This window comes from Poecilia formosa, unplaced genomic scaffold, assembly GCF_000485575.1.
Source record: "Poecilia formosa unplaced genomic scaffold, Poecilia_formosa-5.1.2 Scaffold6, whole genome shotgun sequence".
NCBI classification, from domain to species: domain Eukaryota; kingdom Metazoa; phylum Chordata; class Actinopteri; order Cyprinodontiformes; family Poeciliidae; genus Poecilia; species Poecilia formosa.
Window position 1 is genome coordinate 699,098 of NW_006799945.1, and position 22,588 is coordinate 721,685.

At 38.5% G+C, this 22,588-nt stretch overlaps 1 protein-coding gene across 4 annotated transcripts; it reads right to left on the reverse strand.

The window, feature by feature from the left end:
• Positions 1 to 2,282: 2,282 nt before the first annotated feature.
• hook3 (hook microtubule-tethering protein 3) lies at positions 2,283 to 22,038 on the reverse strand. Of its 4 annotated transcripts, none has more exons than XM_016678666.1 (25): positions 21,861 to 22,038; positions 17,458 to 17,543; positions 17,269 to 17,341; positions 17,133 to 17,183; positions 16,894 to 17,026; positions 16,721 to 16,788; positions 16,530 to 16,595; positions 15,556 to 15,639; positions 14,957 to 15,019; positions 13,448 to 13,611; positions 13,218 to 13,358; positions 12,286 to 12,373; positions 12,064 to 12,177; positions 11,806 to 11,916; positions 11,624 to 11,708; positions 11,459 to 11,528; positions 9,196 to 9,336; positions 8,870 to 8,957; positions 8,617 to 8,651; positions 8,393 to 8,475; positions 7,940 to 8,040; positions 7,714 to 7,818; positions 7,548 to 7,619; positions 6,678 to 6,814; positions 2,283 to 4,821 (listed from the first exon to the last, which is right to left on the reverse strand). In XM_016678666.1, exons 1-25 carry the CDS (start codon positions 21,915 to 21,917, stop codon positions 4,806 to 4,808), a joined length of 2,232 nt encoding a protein of 743 aa, XP_016534152.1. In that variant the 5' UTR covers positions 21,918 to 22,038; the 3' UTR covers positions 2,283 to 4,805. The 4 variants fall into 4 exon arrangements, with proteins under 4 accessions (XP_016534152.1, XP_007565879.2, XP_007565870.1 ...); XM_007565817.2 differs by having other exon boundaries at positions 2,283 to 6,502; XM_007565808.2 differs by lacking the exon at positions 14,957 to 15,019.
• Between the last annotated feature and the right edge of the window lie 550 nt (positions 22,039 to 22,588).

The window sequence follows — 22,588 nt, forward strand, 5'->3', positions numbered from 1 at the left end:
CTCCCAGGGATGCAGTTTTTGCAAAGCCCCTTTCTGAAGAACAAACACTAATCTTAACAGAGCCAAAAGAGGCCTGCAGTGAATTATATGTTGTTTTTGAACTCTCAAAGGGATTTTGTTAGGCTAGTCACAAAATCACTGGGAAGGTTCAGTAGTGTTTGATGTTTGTTAATTTTCAGTTATTGGTTCTCACTGTGATTCACTAGAACCCAGTGTCTAAACAATGGGTTTGTATCCCCGTCCAGATATATAGATGTGAATAGTTTGTTTCAAAGCTGCTCTTGAATTTCTTAAATCGGGTAATGAGTTGCTGTTCTTTACCCGATCTCCTATGTTTGCCTGCTTCATGTTGTCTGCCATATACCTTAAAAAAATAACTGCACCTTTTTTTTTATGTTTTTGAATCCATTACACAAACAATATAAGAATTTTTAAAAGTCCATAAAGAAGCAAACACATTTCACAATGCTGTATAGCAGTTTTTCTCAGCTAATCAATCCATGGGAATGAAACTTTTGTTGCAAAATATTACTTGTCAGTCCATGTTGTGATATTTTTCAAAGGTTCAATGACAGAAATGGGTAGAAAAGGTAAAAAGATCCCATTTACAATTGGTTTTCTGTTACGTGTTGACATCGTTTTGGCTCATCTTTTGAGGCTAGGAGCCTTTTTATGCTTGAATGAGCCACAGGTCAAGTGGCTACCACAAAAACAAACAATTCTCAGCAAAACAAAAACCTGGACTTAAAATTGGGGGAAGAACTGCAATTGAAAAGTATTTGAGGTATAATTTTTCACTTTTGACCAGTACCTGTATGATTGTTGTATTAGCAGAGAGCAAGAGACATACAGCATTTGATTAAACACTAAATGTACTTCCAGAAAACAAGAACATCTCTGTGTTTTTCAGACCTAACCACATTAAAAGTCTTTGATTTCATCCTGAAATGGAATTTGATATTGCCACATTGAACTGTAACCATCAGTTCCCCTCTTTTCACTTAGAATGTCAAAGACAGAAGTTGGGGGGGGTAACCAGAGAAGTGTATTTATATTGACTGTGGACCTCTGCTGGGACTTGTGTCAAGAAGCACCCAGAGGCTGAGGTTAGAGAGAGAGGAGAAAAAGGAGCTCTCCGGAATGAAGAATAGGACACTGATACAGGGATGTTCCAGTGTCCGCAGCCTCGAGGGGCGTTCAGGCTCCATTTCCCAGGCAGAGCCCAGTTTGTGTCAGCAGAGAAGAGGAGCAGTTCAAAGTCTGGACTAACAGATTTTTTCCATTGCTTACAGAGAATAACATAACAAGACAGCGGAATTATTTGTAAGATTAGAGATGGAATGCTAGGTTGGGAAAGGTAGGGTAAATATAACACTGTACAGCCCCGCTCCAATTCTGAGCTGAGGATACGTTCAAGAACGACGGGGCCGGTTTTAAAACACTCCGTTTGCAAATGCTGCTTTATTTTACAAACACCAAGTTGTATTTTGTAGTTTTTGGCATCTAAGGGTGTTAGTTTTACGTACAATAGTTGCATGTCATTATCAAGTATTACTGCTCATATATTTTGATCAAACAATGTACTGTGTGGAAAAAAAATCTGAATAAATGGGACAAAACAACTTGTTTTTATACAAGTTTTATTTACAACGTGGTTTCAAGGTTTCATGGTGTCGGAAGCACATTTTCATCAGCGTAATTAATCCTTGTTGGATAAATGTGAGATGAAATCCACCTAACTAGACATGATCTCCTGATTTCCTCAATCGCATATATTTTTAAAACAGCCCTACGACACGACCACAAATGTTATGTACAATTTGTCTTTCTATACAAGCAATATAAAACATTGGCAAATAGGACATTATTTGCTACTTTGCGATTCATGGAACAATAACCAGACAAGGCCCCTTTTGTTGTTCATTTCAGCTTTCTAATTCATTTGACAGAGCCTTAGTGATATTAATAGCCAAATTAAAAAAAAATTAAAAAAAAAACTCTAGGGAATACCAGGCATGTAAAAATACACAGACATGATAGTTTTCAATGGGTTTCAGCATAAAATATTTGTTCTTAGAACACTGAAGTGAGTTTCAAAGTTTTCGTTAGAGCAGCACACCGGGTTTTTAACCCCTTCTTTATTGCCAAGAAATGTGCATTGAAAAGGACAACAAATTGGCCCCACCTGTAATCAGGTAATGGAGGTATGCGAACACAAAATTACAGTGGGTGGTTTGATAGGGATGCAAGGAGGAAACCAGAAAGCCTGTTTTTTTTTTTTGTTTTTTTTTGGGTGTTCATAATGCAGGTTTGCCCAAATCCCTGACATAAATGTCAACAGGTCAACCACAATGTGGATGCGTTGTCATATATACAAGCCATGTTCTGAGGATGGACGGTTAAGAGGTCTGTGTAACGTTACTTGAAGTACAAACAGGAAAAAAATGGTTAATGTCGCATAATTTACAAAAATATGATTCATTTAGAAAAAAAAAAGAAATCCTGGAAACTTTAGTCGTCCATGTTCTTAAATGTTATTTCAACACTTTTTTTTTTTTTTTTTGAAAAATAGTTTTATTTGATGATCATTTTTGCTACCATCATGTCAATCTCATCTCCATAGACTTAAAAGGTCATTTGTGCGAGTACTGAAAATCTTGCTGATGCGAGAATTAAAATGTGTTTTTGCTTCTTTTGTTCCAGAGAAAAGCATCGTACTCAATTACAAATGCTAATTTATTTGTGCAGTGTTTAAAAAAAAAAAAAAGAAAAAAAAAGATTTTTTTTTTCCCTGTAAACACTGTCGGTACAAGAACCGTAACTTTCACGGTTCTCCAGTTTATACTTGGAGTTAAATGCTTTAATACTAGAAACCTTCTCCTTTAGTTGCATATGTTATTTAACAGTATTTTGATCTCAATTACATCCATTGTAACAGTATAAATGGTAATATAATAATACTACTAATTAAAAACAAATGTTAACACTGCTGTACAAGCAAAAAAATAAAAAAATAAATAAATAAACAAGCCATTAGGATAAAATGCATTGCATGGATTAAACTAAGATTACACAACAGAAGAAGTATGAGTAAAACGTTGGGGAGAAAAGCTCTCATTAAGCCAAACTTAGAGTCAAGTTATTGTCAAGATAAAGACAAACTGAGGTTTTTGTTTGCCGTAAATACTCAATAAACCTTGTAACATATTGAATCCAAACCTAAAAACCTTTTGATAGTATCAGAAACAAAAGGCACTCAGCTGGAGGGTTAAACCATCACGTCTAGGGTTTAACACTTGCAACTCGTCCATGCTGTCAGTTTCTGGATAAGATTTTTAATGAACTCTGGAAAATAAAAGTTAAATAAAACATTTACTAAAACAAAACTGGAAAACATCCATACATATAGCTGACAGAAACATCTAAATTTGCCTAAAAGTGAATGAACTGCATCTTATTCCATGATCAAAAAGAAAAATGCCAACATACTTTGATACTGCAAGACTTTTAGCTCTGATAACACTGAAAACCAGACATGAAATTCTCCTGCTTTTTGCTGGTTTGACGTTTTCCTTAGAGGAAGTTATAATTAATGCAACCTTTTTCTGCCTTTTCCACATCATTTCACTGATTACTACTCAGCCCAAACATGAAGTTTACGTTAGGGCCTAAAGTGAACAGACTGCCCATTGGCTTATGAATGCAAATGCACTTTTAATCTAAAATCGTAATTTAAAATTGTGAATCATTAAAAAAAAAGAAAAGAAAAAAAAGAGATAAGCTTTTTGGTATAATTACAATCATCTCTTAAATTGTGGCCTACACTCAAAAAATAAATTAAATAAGATGAAAAAAAAAATTCTAATGCAGAAAAAGGGCTGGAAAAAGGCATGATTAGGCTTAATGAAGACTTTTAACTCAAATAAAAACTAATCTGTAACAAGACTGTTAATATAGCACACGTTATTTACCATCGTCAGCTCATAAAAACAAGGCAACGGAGGAAAGTCCCCGAAAGCTTTTTACTTTGTTCAAAACTTGCTGTAATCAACACCTGGATTAAATTAAAATAATAATAAAAAAAAAAAAAAACATCTTTAAGATCCAACCCACCAAATAAGAGGTCAGACGTGACGTGACAGTTTTAAGGGGAGAAACCTCTAAACAAGACCAATTTACAGGCTCCACCTCTTAAATAACACGTTAATCCTCTCAGTCATGTAGACTGAAATGGATCTGAGGAAATATGTCACTGAGGTCTCCTGACGCGGCCAGCCGGAGACGAGATCTTCATAAATACGTAACAGGTTGACGGACAGGAAATACTGCTGTACTCTGATCCCTTCTGGGATGTTTGAAACGCGCACTGCGTTGTAACAGACTTGCTGCACGTGAAAGCACGAGTGGATGTGTCCATCAGGTGTAACAGCGGAGTTAGAAGGTATGAAGGAGGGAGGACAGGGACGTTAACATCAGACTACTGGCACGGAAGGTGGAAAAGGGAATTAACCGGAGAATTTTCTTTTCTTTTCAGATCCCAAAACCCCTCATCAGACTTGCCTGGAGATTATGATGCATAACAATGCGGAAGGGTTGTTAGTGCTCATGCTGCTGCGGCCGACAGAGGGACGGGTTATTTTGAAGGCTTGAAATAACACAGAGGGGTCATGCAAACAGTAGACAGGCAGGTTCATGCATCAGGTGCCTCAGCCTGGCCTGGCCCCGGGGGTCAGGGCAGGCCACAAGGGGGGGGACAAGGCCGGGCCCGGCCGCACAAGGCTAGGAGCAGCTCACTGGCATACCAGTCATGCAGTGATATTGCTGTAGGAGGAGGAGAGAGAGATGTTACGGTCAGATGGGAGAGCTGGTTAGCATAAAAAAAAAGCACCGTGTCAGTTTAAAATTAAAGTTAATAGAAGATCTGTCGGTCGTGAAACATTTGGGTTAAAGAGAAGATGGAAAAGAAAACTGACGCACAACAATTTGTGCAACTCCTGGTAAAGGAGCATCTAAAATCCCTATATGGAAACATAGATCATCTTCTTCAATTGTACGTCAGAACAACGTAAACTCTCAAACAATGGCACGGCCAAAAGCCCGTGAAGTATTTTATCTTGGAGGAAAGTCCTGCAAAATGGTTCGTTGAGAGGAACAGACGGTTAAAAAAATAAATAAATAAAAATCTATGGCGCACAAACGCTGATCAACACAAACCAGAACGTGCTGGTAAAGCTAAAAACCAGATCCAGTGGTTCTGCTCCAGAATCCTGTTATTTACTAAACAAGCTAAATCCTGACGCGCATGAACATTTAACAATCTACAGTGCAGGTCAGAAGTTTGCATTGTGTTCATTGTCGGGATGATGAGAGACTATCATTGCAATCATTACCACAGTACATGTGTGCAACATTGTGACTGTAAAAAAAAAACGCCGATATTTAGTAATTTCAAGCATTTGGCTTTTCTATTACTTGTTTACTTGGACACCTGAAAGCGGTCTAACTCCCATGACTACATTTAAACTGCATTTGTAGCAGCTGAAAGGCTGACGCTCATGTGTGGTGGGGGCATCGTTTAATGAAGAAGGAAAAGCTTCATGAAAAATGTCTGTTAGCTGCACCACTGCAATTTGTCCAATTCTCAAATATATCCAACTATATTTTAACCTGATATGAATAGGAGAAAATATTCAAAGTTGTGCACTCCTGTTGAAAAAATAACTTTTTTTTTTTTTTTTGCTTTTTAAATACTCCTTGCAAAAAAAAAAAGAAAAAAAGAGAAACATTTCAAACAAACTAGGAGCCGCAAATGAAATAAATTCTTGTTGACGATAAAACTTCTGACCAGCACTGTAGCTAATTATGGATTGCACCTTCTGAAGCAACTTCAATCCCTGTCGAAGTTGATTCCTTTTTTTTGGGGGGGGGGAAAAAAACAAAGGAGAGAGAAAATTTCCCAATTATTGCTTTCGTTTTCCCAACTGTAACCTAGTTATTCTAAAAACCACTGTCACCGTATTCAGACATTTACAGGAAAAATAAAGACGACAACACAAATCTTCCTATGAATCAGTTAATTAAGACCAACCGTAAAAAGGTATATGAAATAAAATTTAAACATTCGATCTTCAGCAGGGACAGTCGTTCTCCTACGGAAGTCAGTGTCACAGGTAGAGAAGTGCATAAATACTGCATGAAAAGGTAGATCTGTTCCTCCTCATCAAAAAAAAGACAATAACTTCTCAAAAAGATGCAACTCTTCTGAGCGCCTGGGTGGTAAAGTTTGTCACACAGAACAAGTTCAACAAGAGGTCAGTTGGAAGGGCGTTTGGAGTGGTTAGTCAATATTAAAAAAAAAAAATATGCTGGGGTTCAAATAAGGTAGAAGTCTTGCATCACTGGATGGGAGTCAAGGTCAAAATAGGATTTGGCAGGAAGAAGAAAAATAAAAAAGGGTGCAAGATTTGGGCCTCCTTGCCCCCTGAATCTTTACCTCATGGATCTGATTGAGAAGAAAAAAAAGAAAAGGGAAAAAAAAAAAATCAAAACAGAAAATCAAAGGCAGAATCCATTAGAGATAAATGGAAATGTTGTGCCTCAAAGCAGGTTTTGCCAGTTAAAAGCAAGTTCAGAGAATTTAAAAAGCAGCTATCTTTTAGTGCCCTGGGGCCGTCTACCTTGCGGTAGCTGGCTGGACGTGGCCTGGGTAGGAGCGACGCGTGCTGGTGGCTTGTCTCTGTCTGGCCAGGAAGGACTGACCGGAGCCGGTGTTGGCGAGTCGGTCTTCAGCCGCCTTCTTCTGCAGAGACATGCCCTGGTAGGACACAGAGAAGACGACTTGATTCCGGGAGGGCCAAACTGGGCTCTTTGAGGTTGATGCACATTTTGGCACGTTACAAGAGCAATCTTCAATTGCATTACATAGGTACGGTAGAAAACATCACGCTTAATGCACCGTCCTAAATGTAATCAGAGCTTCAGCTGTTTTACAAAGAGTGAGTAAACACAGGCATATTAAATCCCTACAAAATTACACCGAAGGTCGTGGTAGGAACATGACAAAGTGTGAAAAAAGGTAATCGACACACAAGAAACAGCAATTAAGTTTTAATAGAATAATGGAGCTCATTTAATAATGTGTTATAGCATCACATAAATGTGGACTCAGACATAGAGTAGACAGGATACCTCCCTTAAACGAAGCTCATGCTATCACACCAGTGCTCACCTGTTTCTACAGTGTTTCTAAAGCACAGTTTTGCTGCCCTCTACTGTTACTTTTCATTAAATTATTTTTTTTTTTTTAAAATGAAGGTCTGTGCCACTATAACGCAACATAAAAAAAAAAAAAAATCTTCCAGAAAACTGCGAAACAGCTGAAACCCCGACGTCGCCTTTGATTTACAGCAACTGAAACGCTGATCAACATTTGCTTGACGGCGTTTGACAAAATGTAACGCTTATTTCTTGTTTCATAATTGATGACCTACATCATGTTTTTATGATGTACAGCCAAATCAACAAGTCAACGTGACTTCATCTCTTACCATGTTGTACCAGGCTGAAACAATCAGCTTCTCCTCGTGATCCCGCTGGCTTTTTGTCTTGTCCATTTCTTTCTGTTTAAAATGAGCACAAAACGTTAAAGTTACATTTAATAAAGTCATTTAATAGATGGTGTTTATGCAACCCCTAAGTGTGGGGCTCATTTACCTCTAGCGAGATCAACATCCTCTCCTTCTCCTGGAGCTGGTTTTTCAGGGCCTGAACCTCCGGACCGGAGCCTTGGTTCTGTTTCGGGTCCAGCGTCCGAATAACCTGCCAGAGTAAAAATCAGAACCCGTGTCTGGATGCGTCTGACTACAGATGCTTGATGTGTGTAAATATAGAAATATAGAGAGGTTTTTTTTTGTTTGTTTTTTACTGAAACTTCACTCACACTTTTTGCTTTTTCAAGATATTTCTTGTATCTCTCCTCCATCTGCTTCATCTCCTCATCTTTTTTCTTCAGAGCTTCTTCAAGCTCATCCACTCGTTGGGCTAGTATGAAAATATCTTTTAAGTTTTCCACATATCCCACATAAAGTAATACAGTTCTTTACATAAACACACCAGGGTGGAAGACACGTCTACCAAGGCCAGTGCCGTGTTTTGGATCGTCTTTAATGACAAAGATCCCAATCTGAGCTGCAGATCTTTTGTTTCTGCTAATGCTACAGTTTTCCAACGTTTCATGAAATTTTGCTTTGCGGCGTTTTTTTGTTGTTGTTTTTTTTTGTATTTCTGCTGACAAACGGCAGCGATCGCATTCCTCCTCCACAGCTCTTGCCTTGGCAGGGAAATGAAAGTGAAATGAAGGCTTCAAACATGTCAGCAGTTAGTCCAAACTCACAGCTGGCATTGTATTTAGGCTCCATTTCATCGATGATAGCGTTTTTCTTCAGTAACTCGTTGTTCACTTCTTGTAACTTCTCCCTAAAACGACAACAGGAAAAAAAAAAAAAAAAAAAAATTCATAAAAAGTGAGATTTTGGCCAAATTAGGTCAGACGGTTTTGTAGGAAGCCCTTAAAACAATCTGAGTTATACATGACTGCTTTATTTTAATGTAACTTACACATGTTCGTCATATTTCTTCTTCAGAACTGATGACTGAAACAGAAACAAATGAAAAATGCTTTACAACAAACGGAATTAAATCAATCATTAATACACAGTCACTCATTTAAACTGACGTGCACAATAAACGAGTCAAGAGTGAATGTTTTAAAACTTTTATTTTTATTCGGACTTAGAAGTTAGAGGCATGTGGTTATTTATCGTCAGTAAAAGTCGAAATGAAAACATAAAAGAGCATTCGGTTCACTTACATCGTCTGCTTTTGAACCCTGTTCCTGCACCGTCTTTTGGAGCTCTTCCACCTGACTCTGCTCCTCCATCAACCGCTGATTGATTAATCTAAATGAAAAGAAATGGAAAACTAATATGACAACAAGGTTTTTTAACAAAGGAATGAGAATACTGAAAACTACAACAGGAGTACATAAAATATTACAGGTCTTACAAAATATACAGGTCTCCTGAGATCAACAGATCAAAATGAGAGCCAACTGATGCCTAGTCCATCTTGAATTTAGATGAACTTTAAACTGTGGGAAACAAAGTTTTTGTTTTCTGGACAGTTTTCTGCGCAAACCTGTTTTCTGTCTCCAGTTCACTTTTTCTTCTGTTGGCATCTTCCAGCAGGCTCTGCAGCAAAGCGATCTTTTCGTTGTCCGATCCCTCCTGGGCCAGCTTCAGCATTTTGTTTTCGTGCTGAAGGCGAATCAGATGTTCCCTGTGGAAACGCGCCGCGAGGACCAGTTAGGTCAGAATCAGAATTGCTGGCAATAATCTCTAATTAACTTAGGGCACTGAATTAGGGATACATGTAGAAACAAAAACAACCAAACTCAAAAGCGATGGCGTGTATTAATACGGCAAAGTTTGCAAGGGTCAAGAAAATAAGAACACCTTTTCAGCATCAGCGAGATGTTTAGCAATGTAGTCAGAAAAAAAAGAAGAAAAAAAAAAAACACAGAAGGTTTTAAAACCCAGGTAAAAGGAAAACACATTTTCTACAACATTTCAGGGCCCGTTTATACATAATTCATGCAGCGTAAGGAAGAGACTTACAGCCGATAAGAGGACAGAAGAACACAGTTCAACAAAGTTATTCTATTTTATCACTTCTGAGCTTTTAATCTCTGGAACATACTGGATGGTGAGGGTCTGCATTCACCAGGGAATACACAGACTTTTAAACTCTTAAGATGCTTAAGAGTTTAAAACATAAACTGCTTCTTCATGCACACAACGTGACGTCAACTCTGCTCCTAAAGTGTTAAGAGCTCACAGCAGGGCTGCTGAAAACACATCTGCAATGCTCTTCTAATAATTTCCTACGTCACAAATCAGAGTCAGCAGGTCAAAGCTGATCAGTCCATCTCTGGTATATGGTTTTAATGAACTCACATTCAAAGAAATGCATTTATAAACACCTAAAACTCCAGACGTTTTAAAAGATTCTCAACAGATAATGAAAAATCTTGACTTGGGAATCTTTTTCCATTTCAAAAGCCTCCAAGACGAGACATCCTCAGAGAATTCTCCTTTCAGTAGATTCTGTCTAATTGCTAGAGTTGTCTGAATTTGGGTTAAGCAGCTTTTCAACGATTATAATTTCTGGATTTTCTGCATAACGGCCAATTGTTTTAGGTTCATAAGTGCTGTAAAAAAAAAAAACAAAAAAAAACTACAGAACATAAACCCAGGCACAGCAAGAACCTCCCTCGGAAAGCTGTTAGCGAGCTGATGCAACTCGTACAAAGGTGTTGCACAAAGCTTTAAAGCGAAACATCTCATTAACCCAAAACGAGAAACTGTAACAGAAGAAAAGGCTCGTTGAGGACGAGGCGAAACACATACAGTACCGTGGATGATTCTGTTGAGCAACCATAACATTGTGATTAACTACCTGCTGCCTGATAATAATTAGATAGCTTTGCTGCCAAAACAGCTCTGACAAGTCAGAACACCGACTGAACAGCTGAGGGCCTCTGGAAGATTCACACAGAAGTCTAATAATGCCTCAGCCAGAACCGAAGCAGACAGAATGAATGAAGTGTGAAATAAAGCAACAAATAAATGTAAAACTTTAAGAGCTAACTGAATGGTAATTTAAAACCCCTTAGCTGTCCGTGTAAGTCAATGGGCCCATGAGGAAAATAGATGTCATCATGTCAGGTAAGAGGTTAAGATTCTGCGTGGGAAATATTGACCTACTCATCCCCTATTATAGAACTAAAATTGAAAAGATTCAATTTAAAACCTTAATTAAAAAAAAATAAATAAAAATACTTAGCAATAGTCGTAAAGAAAGCCTTTTAGTATTACTCGGATGATTAAACAATGGTCCGAGTAGTACGGCTAAGAAGTTTTAGTGCGCATCATCAGGGACATGAAAAGAACTTTAAAGGGGCAGGTACTAACATTTTTAAAAAAGGGGGTCACACTTAGCTACATACTGTTGAGCTGTCACATTTTCAATCTCAGAGAGGTAATCAAGTCCCATTTTAACAACGCCAATTTGTTCCTATGAAGAAGACCGTAGTTTATGGATTTCCAGCTTAGAACAGGTGAGGTCAAAGAAATATTTTCAAAAATAACAGGCAAAAAGGCTTTTGTTATCTAGGGGCACATGGTTATCGCTCAGGTGAACCAAACAGGTTTGCTAAATTTAATAAAATGCACTGAATATAGTTTGACATATAAGTAAATGACTGACGTGACTGCACAGTGGATGGTGGGCCAAAGCAGGAGAGTTAAAGTTGGATCAGAAAACACTCGACTGCTACAAAGTGACCAGAGACTGCTGACAAAACAATAAGACACAGGACTAAAAAGTCTAATTTACTTACCGGATTTCTGGAGTGGTGATCTCAGCAGCCAGGGAATCTGAGCCTTCGCTGCCCCCTAGTGGGAACAAACCTGATAAAAACGGACAACAGCAGTTCATTTTGTAAAACAAACGTAGAATAATGGATTCCGTTTGTTAATATTTGATCACAAAGGCTTTCCGGTACTTGATGTAAGCTGTCCCTCTTGAGCCTGAACGCAGTGGAGCTCCTCAATAGTTTCCTTAAGAGAGTCTCTCTCTGTCCTCATGCGCTGTTTAGGGACAGAACAGGGGATACATTACTACATCAAACAGAAAGTGTACTTTGGGGAGCTTCATTTCCCTCTAAATTCAAAAGACATTACATACGTCTTTTTCTTTCTGTAGAGAGTCCACTTTCTCTTTGAGGCGTTTGTACTCAAACTCCATCTTGTCGGCCTTTTTAGACTCTTCCGAAAGTCTGTTCTGAAGTTCGACCACCTGAGGAGAGACGAGGGAGTTCCCCAGAAAAAAAAGAAAACACCCGTCATAATTTCTTAAAAACTTGCAGGAGCACCACGACTGCAAATGCAAGAGAGCTTGGCTACGCTCCCCTGTCAGTAAAACCCCAGCTGGTCAGGGACCTACCTGTCTCTTGTAGGTCTCCAGTTGGCCCTTGGCAGCATTGGCCTTTCGAAGCTCCTCCTCCAAGCTGACGTTAGTCTGCATTAACACTGTGTTCTTCTCCTCCAGAAGCTTAATCTGGAGCACAGGGAGCAATATTAGCCATATCTATCACTTCTGCTTTGCAGGTAACCTTTTAGGCTGACAAGCAGGCAATAAAAGACATTTGTCAGTGTGTTTCTGTACCTGTCTCCTGAGTAGCCCCATGTCCTCCAGTTTTTTCTTGTAGTGCTCCACGGTACCCTCCAGTTTGGAAACCTTGTCAGATGAATGTCTAAGAAGAAAACAGGAAGTCCTAAATTGTCAACTTAGTTTCTCAAAGTATTTGTACTCCTTCCATGTAAATGTGGTTTTTATTGAGATTTTATGAGACGGCGCAAGGCAAACCAAACTAAATATTCTTGAAAGTGTAACTTATAAACCTAATCCATATATCATGTTTTTTGGCTAACTTTTCCCTCCCCATTAAGTGACAACATTAAATTACAGGAAGGTGGACTCGTTTGCTATACCTAGTTGACCTTTGAGAGCATTTGGTTGTCGTGAATTGTATTTAGTAGTTTATCGTTTATCTTTTAGGATCCACGTTAGCTAGGCTTTACATACAGCTCACTCTTCCTGGGGTCAATCTTTAAAAACACACATCATACGTACATAGAGCCGATGAAAGATTTGATATACCTAGCAATAAAATGAATCACAGTTCATTCAAAGTGTTGAGAAACTGATAAAATACAGGATAATTAACCATTTCAGATTTACGTTGCTCGTCAAAAGCTTTGAAAGCCGGCTTCTGTTCAGCTTTTATGAGAGCTAAAGACAGATAGTTCCACGCATTCATTGTTCTGCAATAAAGGCGCATTTGTGAAAATGAATGGTGTGTGAGAAAAGGGGGTAAATACAAAACCTATGTCACTCTTTTTACATATTTATTTGTGAAAAGAAAGACAAAGAAAGTGAAAACAATAAACCCTTTCTCTTATAACCTTAGCTGGTCAATCACATAATATCCTAATAAGTTACAACGAAGTTTTTGGTTGTACTGTGATTACTTTCTTTAATTCTTACAAGCTTTGCTTGTTTTACTAAGATAACATCCATGCACCTCCCAGTCCTACCTAAGCACATCCATCTCGTCCTTCAGAGATTGGGCTTCATCTGCCAAAGACGTGAGCTCTTCATTCTGGGACTTCACATCTAGGAGCTCTTTCTCGAGCTCCTCGCAACGGATCCGGTAGTCGTCTTTTGCCGCCTCCAGCCTAACAGAAAGCATGAAAAATCAACACGTCTGTAAAGAAAACGTCAACTTCGGTCTATTCAGCTACTAGTTTGTGAAGCTAGTTCCCACCGGAAGGTTTCTTCTTGCAGCTGCTCCAGCTGTGTCTGCAGCTGGAGATGTCTACGTCCAGCAGGGCTGTTTATGTCCTCGATAGAGTCAGACTGGTTAAGTCTCTCCATCAGGACCTGGTTTTCGGCCAGCAGGCTGCTCTTCTCTTCTTGCAGAGCCGCCACCTGAGACGGTGGAGGTGTTGCCGATGCAGGCAGAGAACAGGAAGTGTGGGACGAAAGGAGGAAAACGCAGGGGAATCCAGAGAGGTGAACAAGGCAATGACATAAAAAGCAGTTAAAGTTTTGCAACTTGAGATACTTAAAATACATAGGTTACACTTTAGTTTTCACAGAATTTAGTCAATTAGTTTCTCAATCACTGCATCAACGTATTACTCTGGTAAGTACACACCAAACACACATCAATGAGGCAAATAAACAAATTCCAACACAGCGGGAGGGTTGCGTATGGGGACATGTTTTCTTTTCAGTTTGATAACCAAGGAATCAAACTCCACACGAAGCAAAGCAGAAGCTGCTGGTTGTCGTCCTTTTCAAACAGCAAAAGCAAGAACTCACCATACGTTTTTTTAAGGAAGAAAAATATTTTGATATGTTCAAAGGCAAAATTACCCATCGTGCCATTTTTTAAAATCATTTTTCAGTTCCCATATTTGACAAAGATCAACGTAATCCTTAAAAAACTCAGAGCTACACGCAATGATCATCAGAAACGACAGGAAAACGGTCACTGATCGTCTTTAAACCGTCCAGCGTTGACGATTTAACCCTAACTTATAGTTTCACTGTAAGTTCATTAGACCTCAAAGTGAACTTATTTTAATGAGGTTTTCAAAATAAGTTAATTTCTTGGTGATATTTTAATATACTGAGATGTGTCCATAAATGGCTTATGATAACGACCTCTAGGACAAGTTGCATTGCTGTGAAAATTCCAAGATTGCAACAAGAAAATACTCCAACTAAGGTGTGGGTGGATAGAAAAAAAGCCAGAAATAACACAAATGTCTATATTCAAAATAAGAAAAATGTTTTTGAAGAGCGCAATCCCTATGAAAGACCAAAAGTCCCAAAATGCAAAAGACCAAAAGTCCCAAGATACAAAAAATAAAGTCTTAAGGGGGAAAAAAAAAAGGTTTTGCTGTAAATGTTGGGTTTTTTCCCCCCCACTTTCATTTCAACCTCTTCCTCTTGCCGTCTTACTGCTGCTACTAAAAAGGATGAAACACAACTGAGGTGAGAAACGCTCAGGATCATTAGTGCAGGACACCACCTGACACACTCAAGACAAAACTGCAGCTCTAGACGGTGTGTGTGCTCCAAAAGCACCACGTGTAGATGTGTGCACAAGCGTTTGTGCACAAACGTGTACACGTTCGCACATGCTCACACAGTTTGGAGAAGGAAAATCTGGTGCAAGCAGGCTGAAAACAACGGCAGGACTACTTAACACGGCACTCAGTGTGGATGGAAGGCAGACAAGAGAGAAAATGAAGTTTGGATTTACCCTCTCTTCTAGCTCATTAAAGTCTAACCTCAGTCTATCACGCTCCTCTTGGGCATGGAGGGCCTTTAAAACAAGCCACAGTGTTGAAACAGACAGGAAAGAAATGGGAAACGACTTAAAGACAAAGAACAACAACAACAACAATTTTAGATCCACAGCTGTTTTTTGTAAGTTTTCCAGATCAGACTTCAACAATGAGGCTAAAAAAAGAAAAAAAATCACCATAGGTTTGCTCCTCGCGAGGAAAATTCATCAGTTTTAATGACATGAAATAAAAAGTAGCGAAGAAACAAAAAAAAGAGAGAGCAGATTTATTTTTTTCCTAAATATGCTGAATAACATTTGTTAAATTAGGAAGCATAACACAATCAGTGCATATTAAATAATTTACAAAATATATAAGAAAACATGAGACATGTTCTCCCGGTGTTGAATATTTTATAAAAGTTGTTTATATGTGGTTAATTCATCAGTTTTTTTTTTATATTTTATTTTATTTTTATTCACAACAATTGCACAATAACAGTTTGGACTTCTAGTAGTTAAAAAAATGCATTGTTATAATTTTTTTTTTATCATTATTATCATTCTAAACTGACCTGCAAGTCAAGCTCACGACACCGCTGAGCAATCTCTTCCTTGGTTGCCAAAGCATCATTCAGCTCCTCAATCGTCTTCTTAAGCTAAAAACAAGGGGGAGGGGGAAACAACACTTTGAAATTGCACCAATTTGTCTGATTAAACTGATGACAGATGGCTGGGTCACAATCAAAATCCTCTCATATGTACACGGCTTTCAAATGATCTGTCAATAATCTGCGCTCTTTTGGGTTCAGAAGCAGAAAATCCAAAATGAGACACCAATGTTTTCTTTGGGAGATCTGCAGGTCATACATGAAAAGGAACCTAAATAATCAATGGAAGACCTGATAACGTAACTGTACTTAAGACTTTAAAAAGGTTTAACACAAACCGTTTGACTGTTTAAGACCTGCACTGATTCTCCCCTTACATAAGCTCAGCTGAAAGCAGATATATATGTGTATATATATATATATATATAAATATATAGTGTTAAAGACATGACCATTTGTTGCTCACTGGCATGAAAACAGACAAAAACTTCTTCTTTAGATCAGATACTCTCTGATAGGATAAACAACATTATTTCTATTTGGAAGAATAATTCGATTTTCTTGATTAAAGTTTTCTATTAATTGCAAATGTAGATGTTTATGCAGTCTTAAATTATTGTGCTTTTAATCAGGTCAAACAAGCAAACTAAAAAAGTCAAATAACAGATTGCAAATGCACTATGTGATAAAGATCTTTGCTTTTAAAGACCACGGCTCAATTAGAACATGTCCCGTCATGTTGTAAGGAAGGTTTACTCCAGAAGGGACAGATCCGCTTCACAATATAGATCGTATCATGTGAAAAGAACAGATTGGACTTCCAAACTGCCAACATCCCTTAGTACACTGCTGATCTCAGTCCCTCATAAAAGAAGCCGTCATTCTTCTGGCATCCAGCAAAACAGAATTGATCTTGTGAATAATAAAACTTTCCACACCTCTCTGTCCAGATCTGCATACGAGTCATTTCCTCCAGGGGTGACAGCGGTCTCTTTACTCATCAGCTGCAGAGGGACAAGAAAAAAGAAAAAAAAAAGAAAAAAAAAAAGAAAAACATTGATTGTTTATAACAAATTAAAAACACAAAGGATGAGTCAAAATAATATCAATGTGAGAACAAAATGCCCACCTCCTGGATGGCGGTCATGACAACATGCTGTACTGATTCCTCCATCACCATTATGGTCTGGATGTATTCTATGCAACGCAAAACGGCAAACAAAAATCAATCAGACCATCACAGACACAGTTCATCTGCTGATCATTTATACCAGCTTTATTATCAGAGGGTGAAATAAGCACCTTGTTTCTGTTCGCAGTTAACGGCGCAGCCCAGGATGAGTTGTAACATTCTCCCGAGTTCTGCAGCATCAGCGTGCTCTCCTATCAAATTTACATCTGGTAGTGTGAAATCATTGATGTGTTGACCTAAGACCTGAAAAGAAAAATGTTAAATATTTATTATATTTATAATAACAAAACAAAAATCATCTAAACCTGAGACAGACTAAATCAAAACTTGCACAGCTTCATGTTCTTACCTCCTGGTAATAGTCCAGAATGCCTTTCAAGATTTTCTTTAGATTGCTGACCTGTCGAAACACAAACTTGGTTGAATTTCATTCATTACTACCATGCAACTCCATACATTTACTCCTGAGAAAAGACAGCGCTGACCTTTAACCTCCAGTTGTCCCCGGCCTCTGGCTTGATTCTGGTAATCCAAGCATCATTAAAATATGATATGTCTCTAAAAAAAAAATAATAAAAAAATCGAAGAAAATATTAGTAGCATAAATGTGTCAAGACAAAAACAGTGAGTGAAATAAACAAATAAATGGAAAAAATAAATAAATAAAAACTCACATTTTCTGCAGGACTTGGGCCATTACGACCCCACTGGTCAAATCTTCAACTGTCTTACATGGTGCCTCCACTCCAAATGTTTGGATCTGTGGAAGCGGTAGGCAAACACACACGCACGCACCCACACGTATACACACACATTTTTAGGGTAAGCTGCGATCAGTTTAACCAGTGTTACTGTTTAACACAGTGGAATGTCAACATTTTGATTACTTTGTAGTATGAAAACTAAAAAGAGAATGAAACACAGTTTTTGTTTTAGAATAAGGTTGTGAATTTAAACTTGTTTTTAAAGTTTAATTGTGCCCCCTAGTGGTTCATAAAACACCGTCGCCATTAACAGGTCTGATAAAATCACTGTGAATTTGGTTTGAAATCTTCTTCATGCATTTTCAGAACTGTGTCCGAAATATCTGCAGCATGACACCGAGTGCTAAGCTCCTAACAGCAGCAGGGAAACAGGCGGAACATATCTGTCGTCAGAGAATTTAAAGACATGTTTTTGTGCCAGGAAACACAAGCTAAACCGGATGTTTATTTGCCAGTAGAAGTAGATATTTCAGAAAGAATTTACTGAAAGTACAACCTGAGTATTTACACGCACTGTCCAAGTCCACTTTGCTTCTCCTCACCACTTACTTCCTGTTCCATCGCCTCAGTAATTTTCGGATCCTATTCTTCTTTCCACACTACCTCACATGCCATGTCACCACTGTCTTTTCCCCATAGTTGCAGTTTTCTCCTGCTAGCACAGGCAGAAAGTATGCAGCTGTAACGGATATTATATTCTTCAGTGTAGATGCCAGTGAAACATGCGCCAAAGGAGGAGGGAAACTTGTTGCAGGAATGCTGGAATTCAAAACGCAAGAAAACAGACGAGGTTTTTGAAGTGTGAGTGTTAGGTAGCCTCATTTTTCCATACCGGGAGGAAATTTAAAAAGCAGCTCTGAGAGCTCTAAGAACATACAACCTGGCGTCCATTTGCCTCTGTTTTATTTCACTTTTCAGCTTCAGGATCCATTTTTATGAATGGGTCTTTTCAGCTTTTGGAAGAACTTTTCATTTTCTAGCTCTAACCTGGCATTAGAGAACTTGAAGAGCTAGATTTCCAAATTTCAAATGACGCACAGAACTAACACTTCTATATATATATATAAAAAAGTCCATCATATTTCCCTATAGTTAAAGCTCTGTCAATGAAATGAAATGAAATGTCAGAGTCGCCCACTTCTGAACCCCCGACACCTTTCACTTGATGCTGCACACTGCTGCTCAGCTGGCTGAAAGAACCTTTGCTTATAGCAGAGTTGCAACTCTGAAACCCCTTTCTTCCTCATAATAAATGTAAATCCTCAGCTCAGCTTGTAAATGCAGTTTTGTGCATCATCTCGAGCTTGATGTATTATAACACTCTCTGTAGTAACTAACTAAACTTCTAATGTTAAAATATTCTCTTTAAATGTATCATTTAAGAAGCAACATAAGGAAAAAGACAGCAAACTTGGTGAAAAACACTTGCAAACTACCATCATGCTTACAGGGAGCTTATGTTCCATATTTTTATGTTTATGTAAAAAAAATATATATATATATTCTTAGTTTCTTATCATTTACTTTAAAAGACACAGTTACACTTCCCTCATCGATCCGTCTAACTACTGAAGGTAAGAACCTCTGCTGATTTAAGCGTACGCATTACCTTCTCTAATGTCTACGCTACTCACTTTTCTCCAGTTTGAGGTACGATGAGGAGAAACAGATATTGCAGACTGAGATCACAGATGGTAAATAGTGCGAAACGGCGCATCTCAAAACGACGTTCAGTTCCATATTCATTCTGGGGAGAGAACTGAAGCACGGCCATAAAGCAGGCAGCGGGAAGAAACATTGTTCTAAATGTTTTGAGCCACAACATTTGCTCTGCATCATTTCCTTTTTTTTTTTATTTTTTTTTGCAGGAAAGACGAGGAAGGAAAGAAAAACACGGGGCGAACCACCCACTTAAAAACACAAATGGGATGCGGGGAAACGAAAAGGATGAAAACATTTTCACACAGGGAATAACCTGTTTGACAGTCTTGGAAACTTTCAGCAACATCTGTTGTTGCAGATTTAAACATATTCAGACAATTTGAAACCAGACGCTTACTTTTTTTTTTTTTTAAGAAAAAAAACATACAAAATTACCAGTTTTCCTACGTTTAACACACTAAAAAACAGTGATCATAACAACCAGATAACGGATTTAAGCGATTTGATGCTCATGTGGAACCAACCGTATAGAAGTAGCAGAGAGAGAGAGAGCGATTCAGGTGGCTTGCTTTACACATTGTGTATCTGTGAAATGGGCCTCATGTTGCTTTATAAAGCTTTCTGTGCCGTTAGAGCCGGTGCACACACACTTTCAAATGGTCTGTCTGGACATTTCTCTGGTACTGGATCCACTATAACCCCAATCTGTTACTGACAGCTAACGTGTTACTAAGCAACAGATGTCAGTCTCATAAAAGACAACATGTAAATGTTTACTGTTTATAATTTACAGCTCATTAAATTGCCTCTTGGTGATATAATAGCGTAAACTGACATGCTGAATCGGTTTAATTAATCTGGAACCTAACCATCATGCAATGTGAGACATTCAAAAGGCTCAACATTCGCACTTGTTTCAGATTACATCCAGTTTGCGTCGCGCACGCTGCCCAGCACTGCAGGGTAAACGGGCTCAAATGGAAAGCTAGAAGAGGCTTTAATTATATCAACTAATTCACAATGGAAATTATCGACCACAGCCGGCACAGGCCAAGTCAAAGCAAGGATACCAAATCCAGCAGGTTTACAATGGACTGCTGAAACTGAAACTGAGCCCACAAATGTTCAAACTGAAGTAAACACAAAACTGAAGAGTCGAGTGAGGTCAAAGAGGAAATCCACACCTATAGGTTGGCAGAAACGGCTGGGAAAATGAAACGTTCGACCATCGGAAAGGGAATTAAAACAAAACGCTGCAGGTTAAGTAACAGACAGTAATCAGATGTGTTCTTCAGTTTGCATCCAGACAGCATGACGCACTAGACAATGCTGAGGAATACAGATACAACACAGCAAGAATGTATCAAGCTCTTCAATCAGTACCTGTCTTTGTTAAACAGGCTCCTGACCTATGCAGGCAGTTTGTGGGACAACACGTTCCTTATGGCAAGTTTCCATAACAAGACATATCTGACAATCCATAATCAGTGTCGTCTAAATAAATCAAAAACATTTAACAATGCAAAGTTCTAAGTTGCATAAACAGATATACCTTTGCAGTGAAAATAAATATATTTGTAAAGAATAGATGCACCAATCAACCACTTCCAGGTTGATACCGATTTATGTTGGTTTTTTTCCCAAGTACCCTAACATATAAACAGGAGACAAAATGCTGCAGGTTCTTTAATAAATGTTAGTTTTACAGCAGACATGTGCCAGTCAATCAGTAAAAAAGTTCAGAATATGATTGTTTTCCTTTCATTGGTTCATAATCAGTAAAAGGCAGTTTCAGTGGTGAAAATTTCAAAAGAAAAAAAAAATTAAACCTGGGTGATAGAGGGACAATCAGCCAATTCAGATAAATGGATCTGTCATGTAAATATATACACTTTCCTGAGATGTAAACATGTGACCAGAGCAATTTTGAAATGTTTTCTGACAACACTGATCAAATGTACAACAACAAACATTACATTTCAAATTTACCAAACAGGGTGAGCATCATCGGAAGTATTACATCTCTGACTAAAGAGAGCTGGGAGATTTTCTCCAACAGTGTAAACATGAACGACAGGAAACCACGTGACTTTGGGGTCTGACAGCTTTTCAGCTCTGTAATTCCGAGTTTGGCTGGATTTTGAGAAGGTGCAAATAAATGATGAGGGAAGCGTCGTGTATCTGACAGCTGGCTCAGTAGAAAGAATGAAGAAGGACGAGTGAGCATCATGCTACATTGACAAGAATGACAGGAATTCAGCCTCAGAGCTGACACGTTAAACGATCTATGGGGTGGGAGGGAGCTTCGCCAAAGAAATGCTAAACTAAAGCCTATCTAACACCGATGTTGTCTGGATCTACTGTTTTTACATACAGCTGAGATTTAAGAACCAGAAAGTTGAGCTAACATTAAGTAACAGCAAATCTGATTTGTGCTGTAATCGACATTCTGGTCACACGATGGTAGATGGTGGCTGAACACAGCAAACAGCTGGCCTGCATACGTAACCAAAGTGTCATTTTCCTTTAGCCAGCTAACGTTTCCTCTGTTAGCTCCAGGAGCGATCGCTAGCTCTTCTATGCTAGCTAGCATCGCCCCGGCGCCGGAGAGCTGTCTGTCACTATAAAAACACTCTGATTTAAGTATTTACCCATGTCAAGAGACTTTCGCAGAGTTCCATTCGATCCAAGGACTCTGATGTGCTCATGGTTAGTTCACGTAGGCTGGCTGAGTCTGCGTGGCGAAGGGAGCCCGAACTTAACAGCGAGCTTCATACACTCCAGAGGTCTCTGCTGCTTTTTCGGTGTCTCACCGATACGTCGGCCAGTGATAGGGTTCGCTGCTTTGCCCAAGCCGGCGCCTTTCGGAGGCGCTGTGGGCGGGCAGAGTCAGCGGAACTTAGTTTTTTTTCTTTTTTTTTCTTATTATAGAGTATGTAATATGTGTCTCAGACGGATTGTTTAGCAAACAAAATCATTACCAATTATAGGAGCATTTGTTAAATGAAATTCATGTTTCGCTTATTTTTACTTTTCAACTGTAAAATATTACACCTGGAATTATACCCTAGACATAGATAGTTAGGTCAACACAATACTTTCTAAAACACTTCATATTCATTGAGCTTTTTGTTTCTACTTACAGTTTGTTATTGGAGTTTAAAACAACTCGAAGTTATGAATAATCGTCAAATGGGGAAAAAAAGCTTAGTTTTTCAAAAGTGGTTTTAAAATTAAAACTACTTTATTTAAACGATACAAAGGCGTGGAAAGGCTGCGTTTGTATCCAGCTCTTATGAGTCAGTACTTTGCAGCACCTCCTTTTACTTCAAGCTTAATCAGCTCAGATAAAGAGAATTAAGATCCATTTTCAAGTCTT

Bases quoted from the DNA above. Each gene is read 5' to 3' on its own strand.
- hook3 (XM_016678666.1), bottom strand. From the start codon at position 21,917: ATGAGCACATCAGAGTCCTTGGATCGAATGGAACTCTGCGAAAGTCTC. The intron at 17,027-17,132 runs GTAAGAACATGA...TTTTCTTTTCAG, and splicing joins TTCTGGACTATTACCAGGAG to GTCTTAGGTCAACACATCAA. The intron at 16,596-16,720 runs GTGGGCATTTTG...GTCCCTCTGCAG, and splicing joins TCATGACCGCCATCCAGGAG to CTGATGAGTAAAGAGACCGC.